Source organism: Leptosomus discolor, chromosome 7, assembly GCF_034619465.1.
Source record: "Leptosomus discolor isolate bLepDis1 chromosome 7, bLepDis1.hap2, whole genome shotgun sequence".
In the NCBI taxonomy this organism is placed as follows: Eukaryota; Metazoa; Chordata; class Aves; order Leptosomiformes; family Leptosomidae; genus Leptosomus; species Leptosomus discolor.
The window spans coordinates 8306152-8327940 of NC_141397.1; the positions used below are offsets into that span (position 1 = coordinate 8306152).

Consider the following 21789-nt stretch of genomic DNA (forward strand, 5'->3'; position numbering starts at 1 on the left):
GCTGTTGGGGTACTCCCTTCAGTCATACAAGCTGCTGCTGTTCACATTGCTTACGTCTCCAAAATGGTTCAAACTCCTTCTCTTTCTGCTTCTGTGCTACCTGGAAGGAGAGGGGTAAGAGGTGAAGGTTACACAGCCCTGGAAAAAGGAGGAAGAGGGACTGAAGAGCCTGTGTGTGATGAAAAAGTTGTGCCTTCTGTGTGGGACACCTGCCTTCCCACTGGCAGAGCTTAGGGGAGGATAAAGGCTTTTTCTCTGCCCTTCACTTATCAAATGTTTGTAGGCTTTTCCTCTAGTCTGAGTACCTATCTGCTTCTCTTTTTCCTTTAATTTTGCTGCTGGAGCTGAGTGCAAAATATGTTCATAGTCTGTCCGATCTTCTCTTTTGGAAACAGAAGAGTATTGCTAACATCAGGTCAAATTAGTAGATGTTTGGCAGCAATTATTTGCTTGACTTGGTTCATCATAGAGGAGTGGTTGCATTGAATAGAATAATACTTGGTGGTGCAAATTTTGCCGTTTAAAAGTAGGGAACAATATGGTGGAATAGTAAAAATTAGACACACACACTTCATTTTTTGTTTGTTTTTTTTTTTTTTTCTTTACTAGGCTTCCAACAGTGACTTAAAACCACTGCAAGACTACAGTGCAAAGAGGAAAGAAATAGAGGTGTCGTTTTACTCTGTATGTAAAGCAATTGTTTTCTTCTTAAGCACTACCCTTGGTTTTAGTTTCTGTGTTAACATGACTAGCTAATATGTTTTCACAGGACCATTGTGACTGGGCACTTTGTGCTATCAAATCGTTTTGCTGGGTCACTGAAGTGAGGAGACGAGAAGAGACCTGAGGATCAGGTAAAATCTTCACTTAAAAACGTTTAAGAGTAGGACCTGTTTCTGGTGTTTTGCCTTTGAAGGAAAACAGAAGGATATAATGCTGTTGTCGTATGTGGTTTACCGTGGTTTTCCAGGTGCTTAAGTTAGCCTGAAGAGACTTCAATTTGCCTAAAATAGTGACAGATGATATCCCAGTTCTCATGGGCCTGATCAGTGACCTGTTTCCAGCTCTGGATGTTCCAAGGAAGGGGAACTTGCAATTTGAACAGATGGTTAAACAATCTACCCTGGAGCTTCACTTGCAGCCTGAAGAGAGCTTTATTCTCAAAGTAAAGGAATTCATTGCCTTTAATTACTCCCCTTAAGAGTTTCAATCAAAATAATTGCAAATGGGTTGTATTAGACATGAAGGTTATTTTGAGTATGTTCCAGTATTGATAAGGTGTCCTCAATGTCTTGGTCTTTCAAAGGCGTTTTGTCGTGGCGGTAATGCACCTCAGTGCGATAAATGTGCCGATGAGGAAACGTGTGTCCTGTTCAAAAAAGCTGTCTACACTGACAAACGTGTTTGTGTACAGTACCAAGCATTTGTACTTGGTAGCAAATTAGTTGTTGGTGATTATTTAGAGAGAGAAAAGAAGAGTAAGGGAGCAAAAGCATGTGAATAGGAAGACGTGGGTTTAGAATGTGCGTGCTATACACATTAAAAACATGCATGTCCATGTATGTATGTGTGTATACTCATCAGAATTAGTTGTCTATAAGCTAAATTTAAACACTAATTGTAGTTTGAATTACAGGTAGGGTGAAAAGGTGAAATTTAGAAACGCTGGTTATTACACAGGCCAAATAAAAAAAGTGCTTCTTTAAACTACCGAGAAAGGATATTCCCACCCTCCTTCAAGGAACATCCACATCTGCTGTATGCGATAGCACACTCTTCTCCTTTATTAGGGTTTATTGGAAACTGAAATAACCAAGCTGGTTAAATGTGACTGATCTCGGGATCTATAAAGGGATTTCTGCTATAGCCGATCTTGTTCCATTACCCTGACAGGGATGAAAGACAGTAAGCTATACCTTGGGGTGTTATGAACTTTGCAATCAGCCTTCTATAGAGTATTTTGATTCCTGCTAACTGGGTGAATCAGAAGATGAGCGCTGAGGAACATGGACTTGTTCCTATTGAACTTCAGAAAACCAGTATGAATGTTCTTCACTAAGACAGAAATCCATAAGCAGCCAAGCTAATTTCATTCTGTGGCTCACAGAACAATTTCTTTGGAAGAAATGTATTACTTTAGTGGACTGATTTTCTATTTTACTGAATTATAGCTGCACAACTGTTCTGAGCCTGGAATTCACTCTGCTGAAGTGATGGCAAAATTGAGATAAGAGCTCCATATCCCTGGGTTGGCACAATCCTACTGGAGTGTATGACTGTCCAGCAGAATGGGGTTTGTTCTCGCTTGGTGAGGTAACTGTATTCATTGATTTAAGCCAATTCTCTTTCCGTTTTCTGGGAGGTCAACAGTGTTGCTTGATGCAACATCAGCTCGGCTGAAGCAAATCTACAGAGAAGGTGTAAGTTCGTTTTTATTTTTCCTGTTAAAGGGAATAGGAATGTGGAGGGGGAGATAATTTTTGTGAATAATTGTGTCTCTAATAAGCAGGACAAGAGGAGAGGAAAGGTGCTTGCTGTGTATCCTTTCCGTGCATAGGTTGTTCAGCTGGAGGAGGTTCTGGCAGCATGTCACTATGTTTGTTGTTGGAAATGCAGGGCCTGGAAAGAGCAAGGTACCTGCCTACCTACGCAGCATGTTTTCTGTCTTACGTTGTAAAGAAATTACCATGGTTCTTGCAGAAAACATTCTTCGTGTTGCCTTTGCCTTAGGCTGCAGTGTAATAACACGCTGCTCAGGCCATCCAGTCAGTTACGTGATGTGTAATGGCAAAGCTCAAATGTTACAAGCAAATTCTGCGTTTTATGTGTTGCTTGCATGTCCCAAAAGAAAATTAATCGTGGCACCAAGTAATGAGCATTCAATTTGACGGATAGACTAAGTAATACTTTGTTCTGGAAAGAGAAGCAGGATGGTTTAATTAGGCTTCTAGACAGAAATAGCAGGATATATTGCCAAAACACTAGACAAATACTTCTAACAGATAATGCTTGCCCATTTCTGCCTCTAAATGTTGACAGCTACGAGGATTTTTCTTCCCCATTTAACACTCTCTATTAGAATCAACTGCAGAGTACAGCTGTTTCTGACTGGGAGTGTCCTTTCTTATCCTTAGGCTTAATGGAAATGTGGGACTAAACTAACACAGAGGTGTGAGCGAATCAAGGTGAACAGTTGACTGAGTGCAGGGATTTGCAGTCAGAAACCCAGTTGAGGAAGAAAGTCAAAGATCTGTCAAAATTGTGTTGCTAACGTGCAGCCTGTTCCTCCTTTTCAGGTGCTGATAGTTCTGCATCACGTGTACATGAACATGAAACAAAAGCCCATTTGGAATGACCTTAACCCAAAAGTTCAGACAGCTGATGAACTGTTTGGTTTTACACACCGCGCAACCGAAGCACGGAAAGATGGCAAGTAGGACATGGGTTCTTACTGGGACCTGTTTCTGGAGGCATCGTTCTCCATCAGAAACTGACAATGCCAGGATTTGGAGAAGGTGTGAAGGGACCAAATTCTTGGGTTTTAGTGTGTTTTGGTGCAATGAGATGTGGGTGCAGAGCATTGGTGATTGTGGAAGGACTGGAGGCAGGGCGTGAGGCTGGTAGGCAGAAAGATACTAGCCTGAATGATGCCGTTTCAGCTGCCTTAAAGGGTGAATTTTCTCCCCAGATCTGTGAAACCTCCCATAGCTCATCCAGATCATTAAGACTAATGACATACTCTCCTGTAATCAAAACAGAAATAGGTCATTATTACATAAAATGCAGTCATTTTGCTGTATTAAGTGTTCGCTGAAAATATTTTTTTATTTTACCTTGAATAACCACCTAATAAGCAGCAAAGGAAAAAAGCATGGTTTTGATGCAACAAAAGCTGCTTGCTTCAGCGAGGCATTAAGTCTTCTGAAGTTTTAATTGCTGTGCAGTGTTGTTATTTAAACACTAAAGTGATGGGATTCTATTGAAATATAATTTGCAGGTCTCCTGTTATCTCTTCTGAGAGCGCAAGCTAATATTACCCATGAGGGGCCGAAATGGTTAGTTTTAGATGGGGTATAGATCCTATGTGGATTAATCACTCACCACTTGTTGGATGATGATAAGATGAGCAATTGAGAAGTAAGGACAGTGGCTTCCCCTCTACCTGTTTTTACATTTTACTTTTTGTGGGTTTTTTTGTTTTTTTGTTTTTTTTTTTTCCTGGAGATAGTTTTGCAGTGTGTGTCCCTTTTTTCTTCCTTTCTTATAATAATTTATTTGGTTTTCACTATTGCTAAGTAATATTTTAGCATCGGAGTAACACATTGTCTTGCCTACTTTGTGCAACAAAAAGACTTAATGTAGCCTACCATTACTGTAAGGGTGATTGTGCCTCCTAGTGTATGAGTTGATGTAATTCAAGATATCAGTCATAAGATTGTTGAAATGTATTTGGAAAGCCTCTCAGTAAAATAGGTTTAAGATTCCATGAGTGAAGTCCTTGCATCACTGTACTAAGGAAGGCTAGTGTTAGGAAATCTAAATAAGTCAGTTTAAGAACTGGCGGTAGTATCCAGACTTCTTATTCACTTCTTATTAATTATACAGCTAAACTGATTTTGTTGGCTGTCCGAAATGCTGTAATGTAGTGAAATCCAAATTTAAAATCTGAATGTAACCTTGGGAAGGTGATTGTAGTTTAGCCCTACTCTCTTAAGTTCCTGTCTTAAGAACTTAGACTTATCTAGTGGTATGGTCTCTGGTCGCTCAGCAAGGTGTCTGTCTGGGGCCAGCCATGTAGCCGAACTTTAGCTGGTGAACACAGTGGCTTTTCCAAGGGGTGTTTGAGGGCTGAAGTTTAGGCTTTTGCTCTGAATCATTTTCTGTTTCCCTCAATGTCAATGGAAATAGATTCTGCTTCCCTGGCTTTTAGCAGCTTTCAGGAGAACTCATATCGGTGAAGCAGGCTAGTCATTGAACTGACAAACTCATACAAGATCAAGTAAAACCTTTTTGAATTCATCCTCCTCTGCTTCTGAAGTTAAAAAAAAAAAAAAGAAAAGAAAAAAAATGTATAGCCACGCTTGAATAAAGTTTGTTGTTCAGCTTTGTTCAAGAAATAGGGTACGGGCGTGGTGTTACAGATAAACCTCGTTCCTTGATGGGACTATAATAGACACACAGTTGCCCTGATCACGCTCTTGTTAGACAGTGTATCTTAGCTTGCTTTTGCTGGGAAATTTACTGATGATTTCTAGGTTCTGACCCTTAAAAGCAGTGAACGTGTGCTTATGACTTGATCAATGCAGCTGCTGTTTGAAGTACACCATTTGAGAGCTGCTACCCCAGCTACAGTATCCAGAGCTGGTATTCTCCATCTGAACACCCAGGACCTGGAATGGAATCTGGGAGTATCTGATGATATTAGTTAGCATTTTTAAGATGCATCTTTAAGATTAATGGGAATAAAATCCATTATTTATATTAATTTTTCCTTTGTTTTTTATTCTGATAATAGTGGGAAGATAGAGCCGGTGGCCATATGTATTCTCAAATACACAGTTTGGAGAATTTCACTATCAGTTAAGTGTTTTATTTTCCCATCTTATGTATACTGCTTAATCAAGGCAGTAGTGAACTGATTGCTTTTTGTAATGCAATCTTGTCAGTGAATAACTTGACTACTGTTCTCTGACAGCATTTAACAACTGTCACCATCTTTGATACAGGTAAGGACACTGGTCTACATCAGCTTGGCTCTTCGTTTCTCATACTGCTTTGGATCACAGGACTGCTCTCTTAACTTTCATGCCAATTAATTATGAAAACAGTGTTTTCTAAAGAATATTGGTTTCACTGTATAAAAGGGAATTTAGTTGGTCAGGGCACTAACTAATTTGAAGGAGTCCATTTGTTGAGCTGATCCAAAACAGATCTTAGGAATTTTAGAAGAACTGAATCTTTTTAACATTTGTCAGTCGGTGTTTTTATTTTCAAGCAGCATTACTGCTGTTTCATGTCAAAATTCGATTTGGCAGAGTTCTAACATCATCAATGTTTCAGTCAGTTCTAGCTGTCTGTTAGTTGTATGCCACTGGGACAAGAAGTCTTCAGTGCACATATTTCCCAGAGAAATGCTGTCAGTAGGAGAATTTAATTAAAGCATGAGTCTGTACAAGCTGCCCACCTGGGGCGATGAGGATCAGAGGACTGGTGAGGACACAGAGAGGCAATACAGTTTCTCACAGCAAACAGAGGAGTGTAGAGATGGAAACAGGAGGCAACAAACTGTCCAAATAGAATAACTGTGAATCAATAAATAGTTGGTTTAGACTGTGTTTGGCTAATACTGTGTGAACACGAGCAGGGGATAAAATTGCCTAATCCTTTGGAATATAGACAGTTAGGCATGCAGCTGCTAACCTGAAGCATGTGCAATGGTTAGTGTAATGATCAGGAGTTTTAGACTTCGCTGTGATAGGAACTAGCAGAAGAGTTTACTTTTTTTGTCTTCAATTACAGCCAGACTGGGTTGTATATACTACTGTAGATACCTGCAGTGCAAATTATGTTGAACTTGGGAGTCACACGATCATCGGTTTTGTTTACAACTTACACTCTGGTGTTTTAAATCGTCTGTTCTCAAACAGCATCAAATAAATACAGAGTCCTTGCTCCCACCTGCTTTTTGGTGGTGCGTTCCTCTGAAAGCAGGAGCAAGCCATCCTCTAGGTCCTTTCTCCCTGCCCTCCCTGGAATAAAGGATGCAGTCAAGGAAAAGGAGTATAGCCACATGCCAGTGTGCTCAGCTGTCATAATAGTCTTAGAAATGCTGCAGCGTGATGACTTTTGTATGAATAAAAACGTTGTAAGGCTGGTGGCACTTATGTCTAACTTACAGCCAGTGCAGTAGTATTTGTGCATTGCACTAAAGGCAGTCACAAACAGTTCTCAAAAGTCCGCAAAAGTTTGCATTTCAAAGCTAGAGGGAAGCAATTTTGTATTTTTTCAATTTCTCTGCTAAAAAAATTGGTTGCTTTCCAATTTGCTTTGCAGGTTTGTTGCCAGCTGTGGCTAGAAACAAGGAGACAGCAATCAGAAAAGGCCAACTTGTCTGTTCTCTTTGATAAACGTGTGCCTCCTTACTTAGAACAACTCAGAACAAGATTTTAAATTGTTTATTCCTGAGAATAATAGGTTCAGATATGTGTTATGATTAAAACTTTTTATATTTTAAGAAACTATTTCTGAAACATCCACTGAGCATGTGGTCCTATGCAGGAGTAAAGATGCTTAAAATTACTGTGTATCTGAAACATATATAGGTGAAATTGAGAGGATCTTATCTATTGAACCTGGACCCTTATTTTGGAGATCTACAGGGATTCAGAGGTCTTGTATTGCAATGCTCTGCTGTAAGAAGAAATGTAGCGTGCTTATGGCACTGCACACAATTCCCTGACTTCTCAGATCTTGTGTTGCTTCTTTTAGTAATGTCTTAGGTAGCTTAGGGGTAGCAATTTCATCTCCCTGTACAAGCATTCTGCCTTTCTCTAATTAAATGCTTACTAAATTTATTAGTGTTAGTTACTCTCATACTTTAATAATGAGGCCCTACATTATTAAAAATTATTAAAGAATGGAGCTGAGCTCTAGAAATGATCTGATACTGCACATACTTACTTTGACATTTTAAATTTACTTAATATGCCTCGTCATTCTAAACTCTTCCTAGTGTTTGCCTACTTCTAAATAAGTCAATATGAGAGGAGAAAACTAATTATTGAGTATAAGTGTTAAGAATTTGCCATAATGTACATGCCTGAACTGCGTCATCATCTTCATATACCTTGTTTTAAGTAGTGTAGAATGAAGGTATTTTGGTACACTTTATCAGAAGAGCTCTTCATGCCTTTGACCTTTGAAAAGAGCTCAGTAAGGAAGCACAGCAAGGAGTTGCAGTCTCACTGCTTTAAATTTAAACACCTTCTTGAGGTCACTGTCACCTTCCTATGGAGTAAGATTCAGAGGTCACTCTCTTTACATATTTGTTTATTGCAGACACTGTTCTCTGCTGGGTTGTTTGCTGACCCCTGAAAATGGGCCAATGGATTGCCCCAGAGAGCTCTAGGAGATGTATTTTGTCCGTGCTTGTGTTTGGTGGGGTGCGCTCTCAAGATCAGGTAAGTTAATGAAAATCTGCTTGAAAAACAGATGTAATACATAATGCACACATGCCTATATACTTAAACAGATGTAAATACGTATTTGCAGGCTTCTAATCACTGATACTGGTAGGGGGTGCAGAGCAATGGCCCACACATCTGATCTGTTGGCTGTGTAGCTATCGGAGCTTGTCTGGAAATGAGCTGACGTGACCGGAGGGAGCTGACTGCCTACAGCACAAGACTGTGCGCAGCGTCATTTGCCATGCATAGAGAAGCTGTGTTTACTTGGGGAAGTGCTACCAGTTGTACTTTTTAATCTATACTAAAGTCCCTGGCAAGCAACAAAAAGTAATGTGAGGGTTATGCCTACCAGAATTAAAGCATTTAGTGAAGAGCTGGACAGATGTATGTTTAATTTCACCTATAAGATTTATAATGAGAAATGTAGGTGTAAACAAGGCACTATAATGGATTCCCCTTGATGAGATTTTTCTTTTGTCGCGATGCTACAAAAGGTTTGAAGAAGCAAGTTCTAAAACCCTACAATTACTTGTCAGAATTTTGCTTAGATAGACCTTGATTTCTTGAGATATATCTAGTCATACTTGCTTACTAAAGACTGAACAGCTTTGCTGCTGTTTCAATTAGATTAAGCCCTCGTGAAGGAACAAATTTATACATGCCTCATCCATAGGTAAAGTAGCACCTTGTGTAAGCTGAAGAATCAGAAGCAACACATTGTTGCACCAAGAGACTGGGAAGATCTTTTTGGTCATATTAACACTGTGTTCCTGTCCTTCAAAAAGTCTTTTTCCCTGTGAGGGTGACAGAGCACTGGAACAGGCTGCCCAGAGAGGTTGTGGAATCTCCTTCTCTGGAGACATTCAAAACCCGCCTGGACCCGTTCCTGCATGACCTACTCCAGGTGGTCCTGCTCCGGCAGGGGGGTTGGACTAGATGATCTTTCGAGGTCCCTTCCAACCCTGACATTCTGTGATTCTGCATGAATAAGTTTTTACCCTGTGTTTTCTTTCCTGTCTTGTGTTTTCTTCTGTATTTAGGTCAGATGAGCAAATACCACTTTCAGTTTACTTTGTACCTTGGTTTATTCTTTGAAGTTTTTCCAAATTCATATTAACATAGTATCCTGCATTAACAAGGTGCCTTTTTACGCCTCAGAATGAATGGAGAGATTAGGAGAAAAGAAATCTGCTGTGCAACAGAGTGAGCTGTTGTTAACTGTCATAGCTCCTCTCATGGGGAATCAGCTGTAAAAAGTTTGAGGTATTCCTCTGATTAGAGAAGGATTTTTTTAGCTAATGATTGTTATTCCAGCAACCATGACCAAGGCACTACAGCACAAAAGCATAACACTTTCCATTGCAAACAAAAGCTGATGGATGGAGCTTCCAGGCAGCAAAGGTTGTGTATTCTTCTTGCAGGAAGCTTCTTAAATAAACCAGATAGGTGAAGTCAGCATCACAGGGGCTTTCTCTGCAAGTCTATCGCACCCATCAACTGTACTGTGGCATAAAATGTGAGAGTTTATGGACCTTTAAGGGTTTGCTGTGAAATATTAGTAGTATTCCTTCAGATTTTAAGTCAGTGCTGTGAAACATCCACCACTCCTCCTAAGAAATACGGAGAAATGGACAAAGTGGGCTCTTTTGGTTGTCTGCAGCTCTTCCTTCTGTCTCTTCAGCCAAGTCCCTCTTGTTAAATGCTTTTCTAGCAAGTCCCTCCGCTAATCACAGTGAGTGAAGAACTGCGTGACAATTCAGAAACGAATATATTGTGTTTGCTTTCTGTTGTGTTTACAGTATTTTTTGGTGAGCTGTGATGGCATGGTTTTGTACTTTCGTGTAGCTCAAAATGACTGTCTCTTATGTTGGTTTTGTGTTTGTACCGATGTTTCTTCCTGTAAAATGCATTCAAGTGGTACACTGAAGTGCCTGCCTTATGTGTTTTAGGCTACTGCTCCAAGCAAATTATTATTTTGTTGGGGTTTTTTTAATGGAAAGGGGCATTCACATCAAGTTACACAAATGAGCAATTTAAATTAAGTCTCAGTTCAAAAAAAGCTTAAGAGCTGAACTTGAACTACAGTTATTCACTACATTGCCATGTTTTTTTCCACAGTTTAGAGGTTAAAAGATTTTTCTTGCAGATTGTATCACTTTTAATCTGCAGTGTTTTCTGCCAGCTCTCATCTTATCTGTATCCACATAACTTTTTGATGTATCTGTTAGAGTGGGTGAGATTAGCATGTAGTGCTGGGCTTTATTTAGCATTCCCCCAAGGCATATGACTCACCCGCTCTGCCTCTAGAACAGCAGAAAATTTCAAAATGTTACTTGATGGAGGCAGGTTCTGATGCAAACTAATATCGGTATATTAAGTTTGGGGTCTGCAATAGTACTAAAGTCTGGAATGGTGCTACAGAGAAGGAATTTGCATAAACATTTATGAACAGTGGAATTTAGTAAAATATATTTCCTTATTGTATTGTAATAATGCAGTATTTAAAAAAATTAGGAGTAATAGATTATAATTGTGGACATTATTTAGAATTCAGGTAAGGTTAAGGATCGAAATGGAGTATTCCTAGTTTGGGGTTTAAAAGTACAGGTACATATATGTACCTCAACTAAAAGAAGAAGAAAATCTTTTACCCAGGATTTTACGGTAATTGACATACTTTAAACCTTTCATGTGCACTAGTTTCTGCAAAAAGTGTTTTCCCTTTTGTGGCAGAAAAGCAGGATAAGTGCAGTCACAGCTCTTCCCCCCAACTTACGATCATCCAATTTCAAATATGTTGAGGTTCTACATTTCTGTCTTGTCCTCCAGCACATCTTCACCTTTTTATCTGCCTTTCATTCTCGAGTCAGTAACCATCCTTGTAGCTGACTGTGACCAGACAGAAATGTCCTTGGAAGTATTTGTTACCTTTCTTAAATTGGCCAGACAAAATCGCTGTTGTGGTTTGCAGATGATTTATTTCAGAAGAATCTGAGATGACAACGCAATAATGTCCTAATGGAAGCTGGTTGCAGTGATGAGTTGTTTATACTGCTTTGCCTAAGAAGCCAAAAAGTCTGCTGCAAGTCAGAACCGTGGCAGTGCTGTGACATACAGCGTTCAGCTGTCACTGTGCAAGTGCGGTTTCCATTTCCTACAAGCTTTTGTGAACATGTTGCCCATTTTTTAAAAAAACAAGACAAAATTTTTTAATCTACACCAAAGGATTTTAATACATAGCCTAATACAATAGAAAAAAGAAAAGTCTGTAATCTGCATTTTTTTCCTATTCTACTTGTAGATGGGACTGATAACCCTTTTATTTTTTTTTTTTTTTTCTTCCTCACCTCATTTCTTTTTGATAAATATTTAAGACTTAAAAAAATATGGGCTTGGGCATTTCAAAACCAATAGCAGGTGTATCCCAAATTCATGGCACTAATGACTGGACACAAAAAAAAAAATCTGGGCCAGATACTCAAAATTTTTGAGCAATCTTTTTCTTCTTGCCCAGCAGTATGGAGTGAGAAATCTCATGCATGTAAAATCTGAATGAAATTCTCTCCTGTGCTGTAAGGATTGTAATCACCATCTTCCCTAAATGTTTCACAGCCACCTTTGGTTCAAATCCCTGCTCTGAGTGAGGCAGAGAGACCTTTTGAAATTCGATGAGAGCCTCAGTCACTGGGACATGCTGAAAATTTTTCCTTGAAGTAAACCTGTTAGTGGGGTTTCATTTTGTGCAAAACATTTATATGATCATTTAGACTACAAAAATAGATGACCTAGGGAGGAAGAGAGATGAGATTGTTAGTTTCCAGTCCTGCTTTAATAAATTCCTAATGATTTCTGCAGGTTCTTTCCAGTCCTGCTTTAATAAATTCCTAATGATTTCTGCAGGTTCTTTCCATGCACAAAATAGAAACAGTGCAATTAGAAAACAAACTTCCTTGGATGCTGAATCCTTTCTTGTGAACCTGTGGAACAGTTCACTAAGTGGCAAAAATTGAGTATCACGTCATACCAAAGTTCAGTATTTTAATAATACTTAATGCAAGTGGTTTTCTTCTGTATTTTCAAGATGTCTTAGTAGCCTTTTGTTGTTATTCTTTCCCTTACACACCTAAGGGAAGCAGTGCAATTGGATAAAAATTGTGTAAACTCAGAATTCATGTCTCAAGGTTTTACAGTTCTGATGAATACGTATAAGGGTATTTGAATTAATTTGTTCACTGTTGTAACTTTGTTATCTGATAGTCTGTATTCAGCATCATGTAAGCACCTCATTTAGGCAAGTAGGCTGAAATTTAATACAATCAGCTTAACATTCCTTAGTATGGAAGATGCTACGCTAGTTTCTGATTAAATATCCTGATCAAATTATATTTGTCATTCATATTTTTACTTTTTTTTTTTTCATATGTTAAAGTCCTTGTTTAATCCTTCCCAGGAGAAGGAGAAAATTATCTGCTTGGCTGATAAACTTCAGTGTCAGGATACCTGGGGATTTCACATTCAAAGCATTTTGGTTCTAAAGGATGTAGTTGGGTATGCAGTGAGATTTTCAAAAGCTGTGCAGCAGTCAACCAACTAAGTCAAGAAGACTCTTCTGGAATTCAAAATCCCAGTGTGGTGGTTTTTTTTCAAAGGCACTCCATGAGTTTCACTAATTACTAGGGACTTCAGTAGTTCAAAAACCCTTGTAGGTGGTGAAATGTTTCATAAGTTTGTCAGCATGATCTTGAATTCTTGATTTTTGTTTACTTTCAGTATTGCTTAGTATGGTAATAACTTTTATATATGTTATGTTGCATTTTAGAGATGCTTGAAAAAAAAGCCAGAGAAAAAAGCTCATCGTAACTATCGTCCAGTAGGAAATAAGGAACTTACTTATTTTATTGATGATTTAAATATGCCTGAAGGAGAGAGGTACGGAACGATTCAACCTCATGCATTGTCTCGTCAGCACAGATTATGGACACCAGTAAGCGTTTACTTCTTACCTGATGTTATGCTGTAATTTTGTGTTGTGGTCCATGATGGGATCACTAAACCACATAGAAACAGAAAGCTTCAAGGTCAGTTGCTTAAACAGAGAAGATTGATCTCCCTGGAGGTTATAAACGGGTTTAGAAAAGCAAAGAAGAAAGTGAAGGGACTACAGAGAGTCTTGGAAGGAAAGCATCCTTCAGCTGCTCCTGATGGAGCTGCTGGCTGTTGACCTGATGAGAACAGGGATGTCAGAGATACAGAAATCGGTTCCCTAAATTGCAGCTTGCCAGATGTTTAGCCTGTACCACCCTCTATCTTTTTATCACCCTGTAAAGACAATGGACAAAATCCACAGAAACTTCATGATAGTGGTTCAAATGAATGCTGCTTCTGTGCCATGGGAAGACCACAACAGAAGATGACCACTGAAGGATAATTAAGTTGATTGGGGAAATTAAGGTAATTTCTTTCTTACTTTCTGAAGGACAAGTTAATATTTTGGCAGTTAAAGTATATTAGTGTCCTTTTACCAGAGTCTGTGGAAAGAGAGTTTTCAGTTTAAAATCAACTAGATAGTGTTTAATTTCATTCTGTTACAGGAGGATTTATGTCTTCTGTAAATGCTTTGTTGTTGTTATAAATGCATGTTAGATTCTTGTTCATGTCACTTTTATGTGACGTGAAGAAAATGTGACATACAAAGAATACCTTGAATGATCTGGTGAGTGAAGGAGAGAAGTAATCAGACATTTTAAAAAAAAAAAGTTAAATACACATAGCTAGCTGTCTGTGCATGGTGCACAGACAGGTAGACAGGCACTCCGTGCACAAAACCGACCATACTTCAGTGGTATTAGGAGGCTGAATGTATCTGCTCAGTTCTCTGCTTCTTCACTGTGGGTTCAGGGATTTTACCCATACCCTTAAAACTTTTGTTCATGGAAGTTTCTTCTTTTCACTGGTACGTGTGCTGTGATGTGACTATAATTGTGACCAAGGTGAGGCAATAACGTCTGTACTGTTCTTGCATCTTTTAATGCAGGTTCAGTTGAATCATACAGGCTTTGCACTAGGTATTACTTCATCTCACAAAGGAATGATACCAGGCGTCAGCTGAGTATCTTGTTAAGGAACAAGACGTAAAGAGAAAAAAGGAACGTTGAGGTATGTTGGTAGCTTGAAAGTATTTTGCCTAATGCCATCAAGTTAAAAAGTGGGCAGTGAAAGATCCTATTTACTGGAACTCTAAGTAGCAGTAGCACCCTATCTTTTTGTGCTCAGCCACCGGGGCAAGCATCTTCCTTACTGAGGAAGACCAGGTGGCACAGTAAGTGAAAAGGGGGAACCAAGGAAGCTTCTCCTTTAAGAAGATTCAGAGGTCGTTATTCTTACCTTGACTGTAAGGTCTGACTGGCGGAGGACTGTCAGGTATCTCTGTTGCGGTGTTGTTAGTAATTTAAAGCAAACACTTGAGCCTTCCCTGGAATGGGGAGGTGGCAACCTGTCTGTGGACATGACTCTTCATGTCCTTCACTGGGTATGGGGCAACAAGTTGCGGTCTTTGGTTTCTGTTTCCTGATTCTATGCTTCAAACCACAAGAATAGTATACTTTTATTTTTCTTCACTAATTGTTCCTTTTGTATTAGTTTTCTTTCCCTCAAATAACTTGAGTATTAAGTGTGTGTATGGATGTATATATGTATGCATATATATTAAAAAATGGAATTCTTTTTCAAATAATTTTAAAGTGCAGTCTCTCTTTGGGCTTCAGAGCTTGTCAGTAAAACAGCATGTACTTTTTGAACCGTGAGCACTGTTGGTTATCAAAATAAAAGCGTCTGTTATCGGAATTAAACTATTAAAGAGTTACAACACTATAAATGGCAAGACACATAAAATAGATATAGAGGTTTCATTTTGGCCTTTGTGCTGTATGGAGATGAGGGACAATACACCTGTCTGGTTTTCACCGTGGAAACACTGAAAATATAAGCCAGGATACAAGTTTGTTTCTTTACCTTGATGTTCTCAGTTAAGTTCTGTTGTATATGCCTCTAGTTCCCTTAACCTGTCATATGTAATGAAATGGCATGCCCCTCAGTATTGTTTGTTGTGTTAGACATGGCCCAAGGAAGACAAAGTAACGTCACATATCATATAGTGCTATTGCATATACAGTTCCTTCTGGAATTAATTCACCAAGGATGAATTAACTAGTGAGGACTGCAATACTGTTTCTACTTGCCCTTCAAAAACACTTCACGTAAAAGCTTACTCATTTTGCAGCAAAGTGCCAGAAACATGGACTAAAATGAACGTATTAAATGAACATGTATTTGATTTTTAATAAAAAAAAGTGTTTTCCTGACAGTTGGGGAGGGAGTGTTTTAATTTATTCAACAAAAAATGGAAACTGGAAAGCATCAGCTTTGTTTCTTAGTCCTTTATTCCTTTTCTTTCCTTTCTAATTTCTATATGCCAGTGAAAAAAATAGAATAAGGATAGAAATGAGGACACCCAAATGGAAAATCCGAAATCTTTGGAAGTGTTTGAAAGTAGATTGAGCGGTGACTTCTTATCACAAGTACATTATTGTTCGTTAGTTTTAAGTAGTTTGGACATGAACAATTAAAGATACAGACAGCTTTACTCTAGTAGTTTGTTTGGAGCCTGTCTGTTTGGATATACTGTCCAAATGTTTTGAGCCCATACTTGCACCTGCTTTTAGTCTTTCAGGGAGTAGTGCATAATAGAAATTTTTTTTCACAAAAACATTTTTCGTGTGCTGTGTTTGGGGCATTTTTTTATCTATTATTTTTCTCTCTCACTGTGTGGTAGAATGTGGAAGACCAAGTGTTGCTGCAGTCTCTGCTCATCATTATTGCCATTTTGGAAATGGCAGAGCAGACCCTTGCTACAAGCCAGTGAAAGGGTGGGAACCACTGAGGAATATACTTGAGGAATTTGTAGAAAGGTGCAGTGAAATGCATGCTTCTGTGAACCTAGTCTTATTGGAGGGTGCCATGCAGCGTCTCTAAGTGGAATATCTACAGCAGGAGTAAGTAATTCATCATGATGTTACCGATGTTTGCATGAAGTTGTTGCTTCGTACTGTTCAGAGGTTGTTGCAGTGCAGACTCCTAACAGTTTTAACGGAAGGCTTGTGTGAGGACACCATGCAGCAATAGTCCTGCTAAATATACTTTATTGGTGCCATTATGGAAGAGTAGATTGTGGCTCAGCATTAAAGCTAACTTCCGTTCTGTTGGTTTAAAAAGAGATTGATCCTTTGTTGCGCTGCGCAGAAATTGACACCACTTACTCCCTGAGGTTGGAAGGATAGTCTATAATGCTGTGGATAGTCTGCCTTATCTTTTAATTAGTTAAAGATGTAAGAGGCCTTTGTAAGAAAAGTAATATTTATCTTTTGTTTCCAAGGAAGGGAAAATGCTTTTTAAATTAGGTTAATTCAAAGCAAGGACAAGTAATACCTTAAGCGTATACTAAATGATGCCACTGCATGGCAGACTTGAAGTTGCTTTGCTGCCTAGCCTTGTACATTTTTAATCTAAACCAGCCCAGACTTCTAACTGTCATCATAGATTTATTTTATTTTATTTATCCATAGGTTTTTTCATATCTGTGCTTACCTTATCTCAGTTTAATGTAATTTGTTTTTCTCATGTTGGGCAGTATCTTGGTATCCATCATGGCCCAAAATCTCAGTTTCTGTTTCTGAAATCTGATGAACTACATTTGCTTTGTTTTCGTACACAGATAAAAACCAGCCAGTTTCAGAAGCTGAAGTGAAGATTTTGCTGAATAAGTGAGGCACAGACTTCATTGTTACTCCTTGTCATTGTTTGTAATCTTTCTTCAACATATACAGTTGTTCTGGTCATGTATAATATCAGTGATTTCCAGAAAGAGACAGAGGCCCATGCTGGCAGAGCTTAGTTTTGTTAAAGCAGTTTCTATTATTCGCAGTGTCAAATCATTTAGCGCGGAACCTTTTCTCCTCATTGAGTTGGACTAGGGTTTCAGTGTCATCGTTTTTCACTTTGCGCGTATTCAGGCAGGAGCTATATAAGAGAAGGCCCTCTAGACAAAGCAATCTATTGTAGAAGTTTCTCTCCAAGAGGATTAAAAAAGAGCTTAAATTACAAAAATAATCATACGGATCTTTCATAGGGACTGTAGATTTTGTTCTGCTGATTCAGAGGTTGATGTGATAATCATCAGAATTGCAGACAGAAGCCTTCTCAGGTATCACTAGTTGTGCTTGAAAATGTTGGTAAGCCATTATCTCCTCTCTGAAGGCTGGTGACCGAGAGTAGTATCCCAGTTTGGCAAACAAAGTGGCAGGTTGTCTTAGCCTTACAACTTGGCAGTCCCAGAAAAGTATATGTGAAATTAAATCCTGTAAATTTTTTCTACATCTTTTATGGTGTTTTTATGGATCCATTGTGAATAAGGCTGACAAAGCTCTAAAGTGAGGTCAAAAAGAATTGGCTTCTAGGTTTAACAGGTTTCTACCTCTTTATTAGATGCAACCAGGTTAGACACATCCCTTTATTTAAGAAGGTTCTCATCAATGTTGTTTCAGGGGTGATTTTTTCCGTGGCATGAGACATAAAGAGAATGAGGGGGTTGCTTTTTTCACTGATGCATGGGAGAAAAATGAAGCAAAAGGTCCAACATGCCGTCTTTTAGCTCCGGTCTGCTGATACTAGGCTGTAATACCTTAGAATCTGCATCTGATTTAAAAAAAAAAAAAAAAAAATTCTGAGAAGAATTTTTAGATGCTTATATAAAAGATTAAAATATCAATTGCAAGAGATTTATTTTAATGTTGCAAACGTAGTTCTTTCCGGGAAGAATTACCTCAATACTTAATTTGAAAATTCTAGCAACTAAATCCTGTCTAATTCTGGGCCAGATTCTTATCTGGCCTAATTCATCCTGTGGTGTTCCACGATCAGCAGATAAAAGCATGCCTTAAGTAGTCTGGGCTAGATATTCAGAGAGTAAATTAAAGTTTGATGTATATTTTTCGTGAAGTGATTCATCATCCTTCAGCCTTTGTGGTGCAAACTGCCAGACATGAAATTCTCATGTGCTTCTAGGGCCCAGTCAACCTCCCTTCAAGTTAACTAGTATTCTGAGTCTAGTCAGGGTCCATCAGGATCTTGGAATGATGCTTTGGGGCAGCTCAGTGTAAAGGATGAGCAACCAGACAGCTCTGGTCATGGTAGAGGTCAGTGCAGACCTTCAGTATTGGACAAAGGAAAACAGCTTTTCTTTCCGCTTGCTCAAATATCAGAAAGAAACAAAATGCAGGCGTGAACATAATGTACCTTTGGGCGTCGGGAGCACATTAGCACAAAAATAGACCGGAAATAAAGAAGGGGAAAAAAACCCCCAACGCTTAATGCAATAAAAAGAAGTCAAGAAACTTGGCTAATGAGGTTGTTAAAGCCTATGTTACGTTGTTGGTTTTTTGTCATTGGATGCCCGTTCAGTCCTATCCTAGAAGCCCCTAGGGGTTATGCACTTCTGGTTGGAGTAGGTGGTAGTGGTAAACAAAGCTAGTCGAGGCTGGCAGCGTACATCTACTCCCTGGAGGTTTTCCAAATCACACTGAAGAAAGACTACAGGATCCAGGACCTGAGGGTAAACTAATAGACATTGTTTGAGTCTGTTGAGTTCACTACTTCAAGAATGTGTTGGTTTGTTTTTGCATGGGCTTGATAAAGTCACAGGTGAAACAGTGTAATTTACAGTAACAACCCCTGTGGTTCCTGTGGTTTCCAACTGTACCTCTTGTTTTCTTTATCTCTGAAAAATGGGTGGTCAAAAGATATTTTGATATCTGTTTATATGCTTTGTTGCTTTGTCCATCTCAATCGCGACAATGCTTCACAAAATTTTGTTAGTTTCTGCATTTTTTTTCCGAGGCAGCTACCTCACACACTGCAAAGCTGTGATTGGAGTTCTGATATTTAAAGTTAGCCATTTGTTACAAATTTTTGCATGTCATTGCACATGTGTTGATTTAGTGGAATAAAATTGATGTGAGTGAACACAGGGCAAAATTTTGTCCTTGTTGCATGCAAGTTATTTAATCACTTAAAGTGGTCATACGCAAAGATAAGGAGTAGAGTTGAGTGAGGCGCTCTACCAGGTGTACAGACTTCAGGACCTTGCCAGGCTGAGCCCTATCTATGTGAGCAAACAGGGAAGGAGGGAACATTTTCTTCCTCTTCATGCCATGCGGACACAAGCAATGCTTCTGAATCTCAGACATGGCTAAATAAGGATCTGATTATGGCCAAATTGGGCGGATAGTGGTCCTCAAAAAGCCCTTCTGTTAGCCTTGGGCCATGGCCAAGCCACTACAGTGTGTGCATCCCGAGACATCAGTTTTCAAGGGAGGTACATGCTGTTCTGTGGTGGAAAAGTGCTGTGTGTTCTTCAGTATTACATGGCGTCTAACTTCTTGTGCCCTCCTTCCCTGAGCAAACAGGGTGCACTGTAAGATGTGGGCTCAAGTGGTGATTTCCTCTCATTCTGTTTCCAAGCAAGGAAGCTTCTAAGCCTCTTAAAAAGCCTGAGGATTTGCTTTCTGCTAGGTTGTGTGGCAACTTGTTCTTATCAGCTAGCATTGACCTTACTCTGTATTTCAAATGTGACCATAATTGAATGTAGCTGACGTGGGTTGTTTTTCTTCTGGAACCCCGTGCCAAAAACTGTTCCATGTTTGTACCGCTGCTAGCACAATGGTCCCACGCTGTGTCTCTCTGGGCCACCCACGTGACAGCAAAAGTAACAGTGCACCAGTGTGCTACTCAGTCTACTTTTCTTTTTTTTTTTTTTTTTTTACGTGAGAAAGCTCTCCAAAATAAATTCACTAATGAAAAAAGTCTTGCAGAAATAACAGAGTTTAAAACAGAACTGACTCTTCAGTGCAATTCCCAGTTATTGGTATGGTTATGACTGTTCTTGATGGCTGCAATATCCTTTTTTTGATACATTCGTGTGGGGATTTCCTTGGTTAGTAATCTATTTTGATCTTCGCTGCTAGGTCGGGTCAAAACCTCAGTGTTTGATACGGAAAACAGAGGCAAACTGCTTTTCGCTTTGCGTGTTACGCAGCAAAGTAGTGATATGTAAATAAACTGAAGAAAGTCAGGAGAAGTCAGCAGTGCGCTGCCATCCACTAACATGCGTTTCACGCTTTATCCGTATCAACGTTTTAACAGAATATGAGTGATTGCCTCCTTTCCTTACAGGTAAATCTTGCCAGTTTGTACGTCAAGACTGTTGCCAAGAACATGCCCACAGTGTTTTTGCTGACAGATGCCCAGGTTCCAGATGAATGCTTTCTTGTGCTGATTAATGACTTGTTGGCATCAGGTGATTAGACCAACACATGTCTTGAAAGATCTTTTCCAGTGACAAATGATCTGTGGTTTCATTGATCTTTAAAGAGATTATTTCTCTTTCAAGTATTTGTAGGGGGAGCTCTTAGGCCAAGCTGACCCATCCAACTTGGGCGTTGAGTCTAACTTGCTTAAGAAAGCGTTGCCCAGTGAGGAGACAAATTGCTAAGGCTTACCAAGCGTAAGTGCATTGATCTGGGGGGAGCCGGGAGTCTCTCTTTGGCTTAATGCCTTGTTTGGTTTGGTACGATTTCTCTGACTTCAAGGAGTGTCTTTGTGACTGCCCAAGTGTAACAGCCAGCAATGCAGTTTCACCCATGTTTTGCAGATTAGAGGATCTGGATTCTGAATGTGGGGATTTGGAGGTAGGGTGTAAGAAAAATGGGAATAATACCATGCTGTACAGTTAGAAAGCATCTTGAAAGATTTTTTAAAAAATTGTTACTTTTGCAACCAGACTGGAAAACAATTTTCTAACAGCCTGTTTAATAATTAAAAAAAAAAAAAAAAAAAAAAAAGGGATGCATCACTTATGAATGAAGTTCCTATCAGGGCAAATATTTTTGTCTTTTAAAACAATGTTGTTTCCTCTCCCTTAAAAAAAGAATTGTTCTTTTTAGGTGAAAAAGTGCAGGGAACAGGAGAACACTGTTTTGTTGACCTATCTATTACCATAGCTTAGCTCTAGTTATACACATAAACCCCATTGTGGTAAAAATACCATGTAGAAGTTTATTTCTCAGGTTGTGTCGTGTGAGGCTTCTCCTAACTGCCCCTTCATCTTTTCACAGGAGAGATTCCAGATCTGTTCAGTGATGAAGACATGGAGGGTGTAGCTACAGGAGTTAGAAGAGGAGTCTGAGCCCTGGGCCTGATGGACACCAGCGAAAGCTGCTGGGGGTCCTTCTTGAGTAGAGTGCGGCTGCAGTTGAAAGTAAGACACATTTCAGGGGCAAGAGGCAGTGCTGAACTGGTCAAAATAACGACATATTTCAGTTATCTCATAACCCAGCATGTCTTGGCATACTTCTCTTGAAAAGTTTATTCACTGACCTGTGACGCTGAATTTGCCCCTCTCGCATGACCCCTGTAATAGCGTTCTCTATGTGGAGGCTCGGTTTATGCCAAGTTCTGCTCCTAGATCTGGCTATTGCCTGTTCATGGGAAA

General features: G+C 39.2%; 1 protein-coding gene across 1 annotated transcript in view; it reads left to right on the top strand.

Moving 5' to 3' along the window:
- The window catches only part of DNAH11 (dynein axonemal heavy chain 11), a 110521-nt gene that overhangs the window by 35545 nt on the left and 53187 nt on the right, over window positions 1-21789 (top strand). Inside the window, 15 exon segments of the mRNA XM_086468173.1 lie at window positions 770-804; window positions 806-854; window positions 971-1165; window positions 2558-2592; window positions 2594-2633; window positions 3297-3429; window positions 3998-4069; window positions 4072-4111; window positions 5243-5424; window positions 7076-7161; window positions 16018-16056; window positions 16059-16213; window positions 18690-18852; window positions 20472-20595; window positions 21413-21555. Coding sequence (XP_086324299.1) covers window positions 770-804; window positions 806-854; window positions 971-1165; window positions 2558-2592; window positions 2594-2633; window positions 3297-3429; window positions 3998-4069; window positions 4072-4111; window positions 5243-5424; window positions 7076-7161; window positions 16018-16056; window positions 16059-16213; window positions 18690-18852; window positions 20472-20595; window positions 21413-21555 — 1491 coding nt within the window.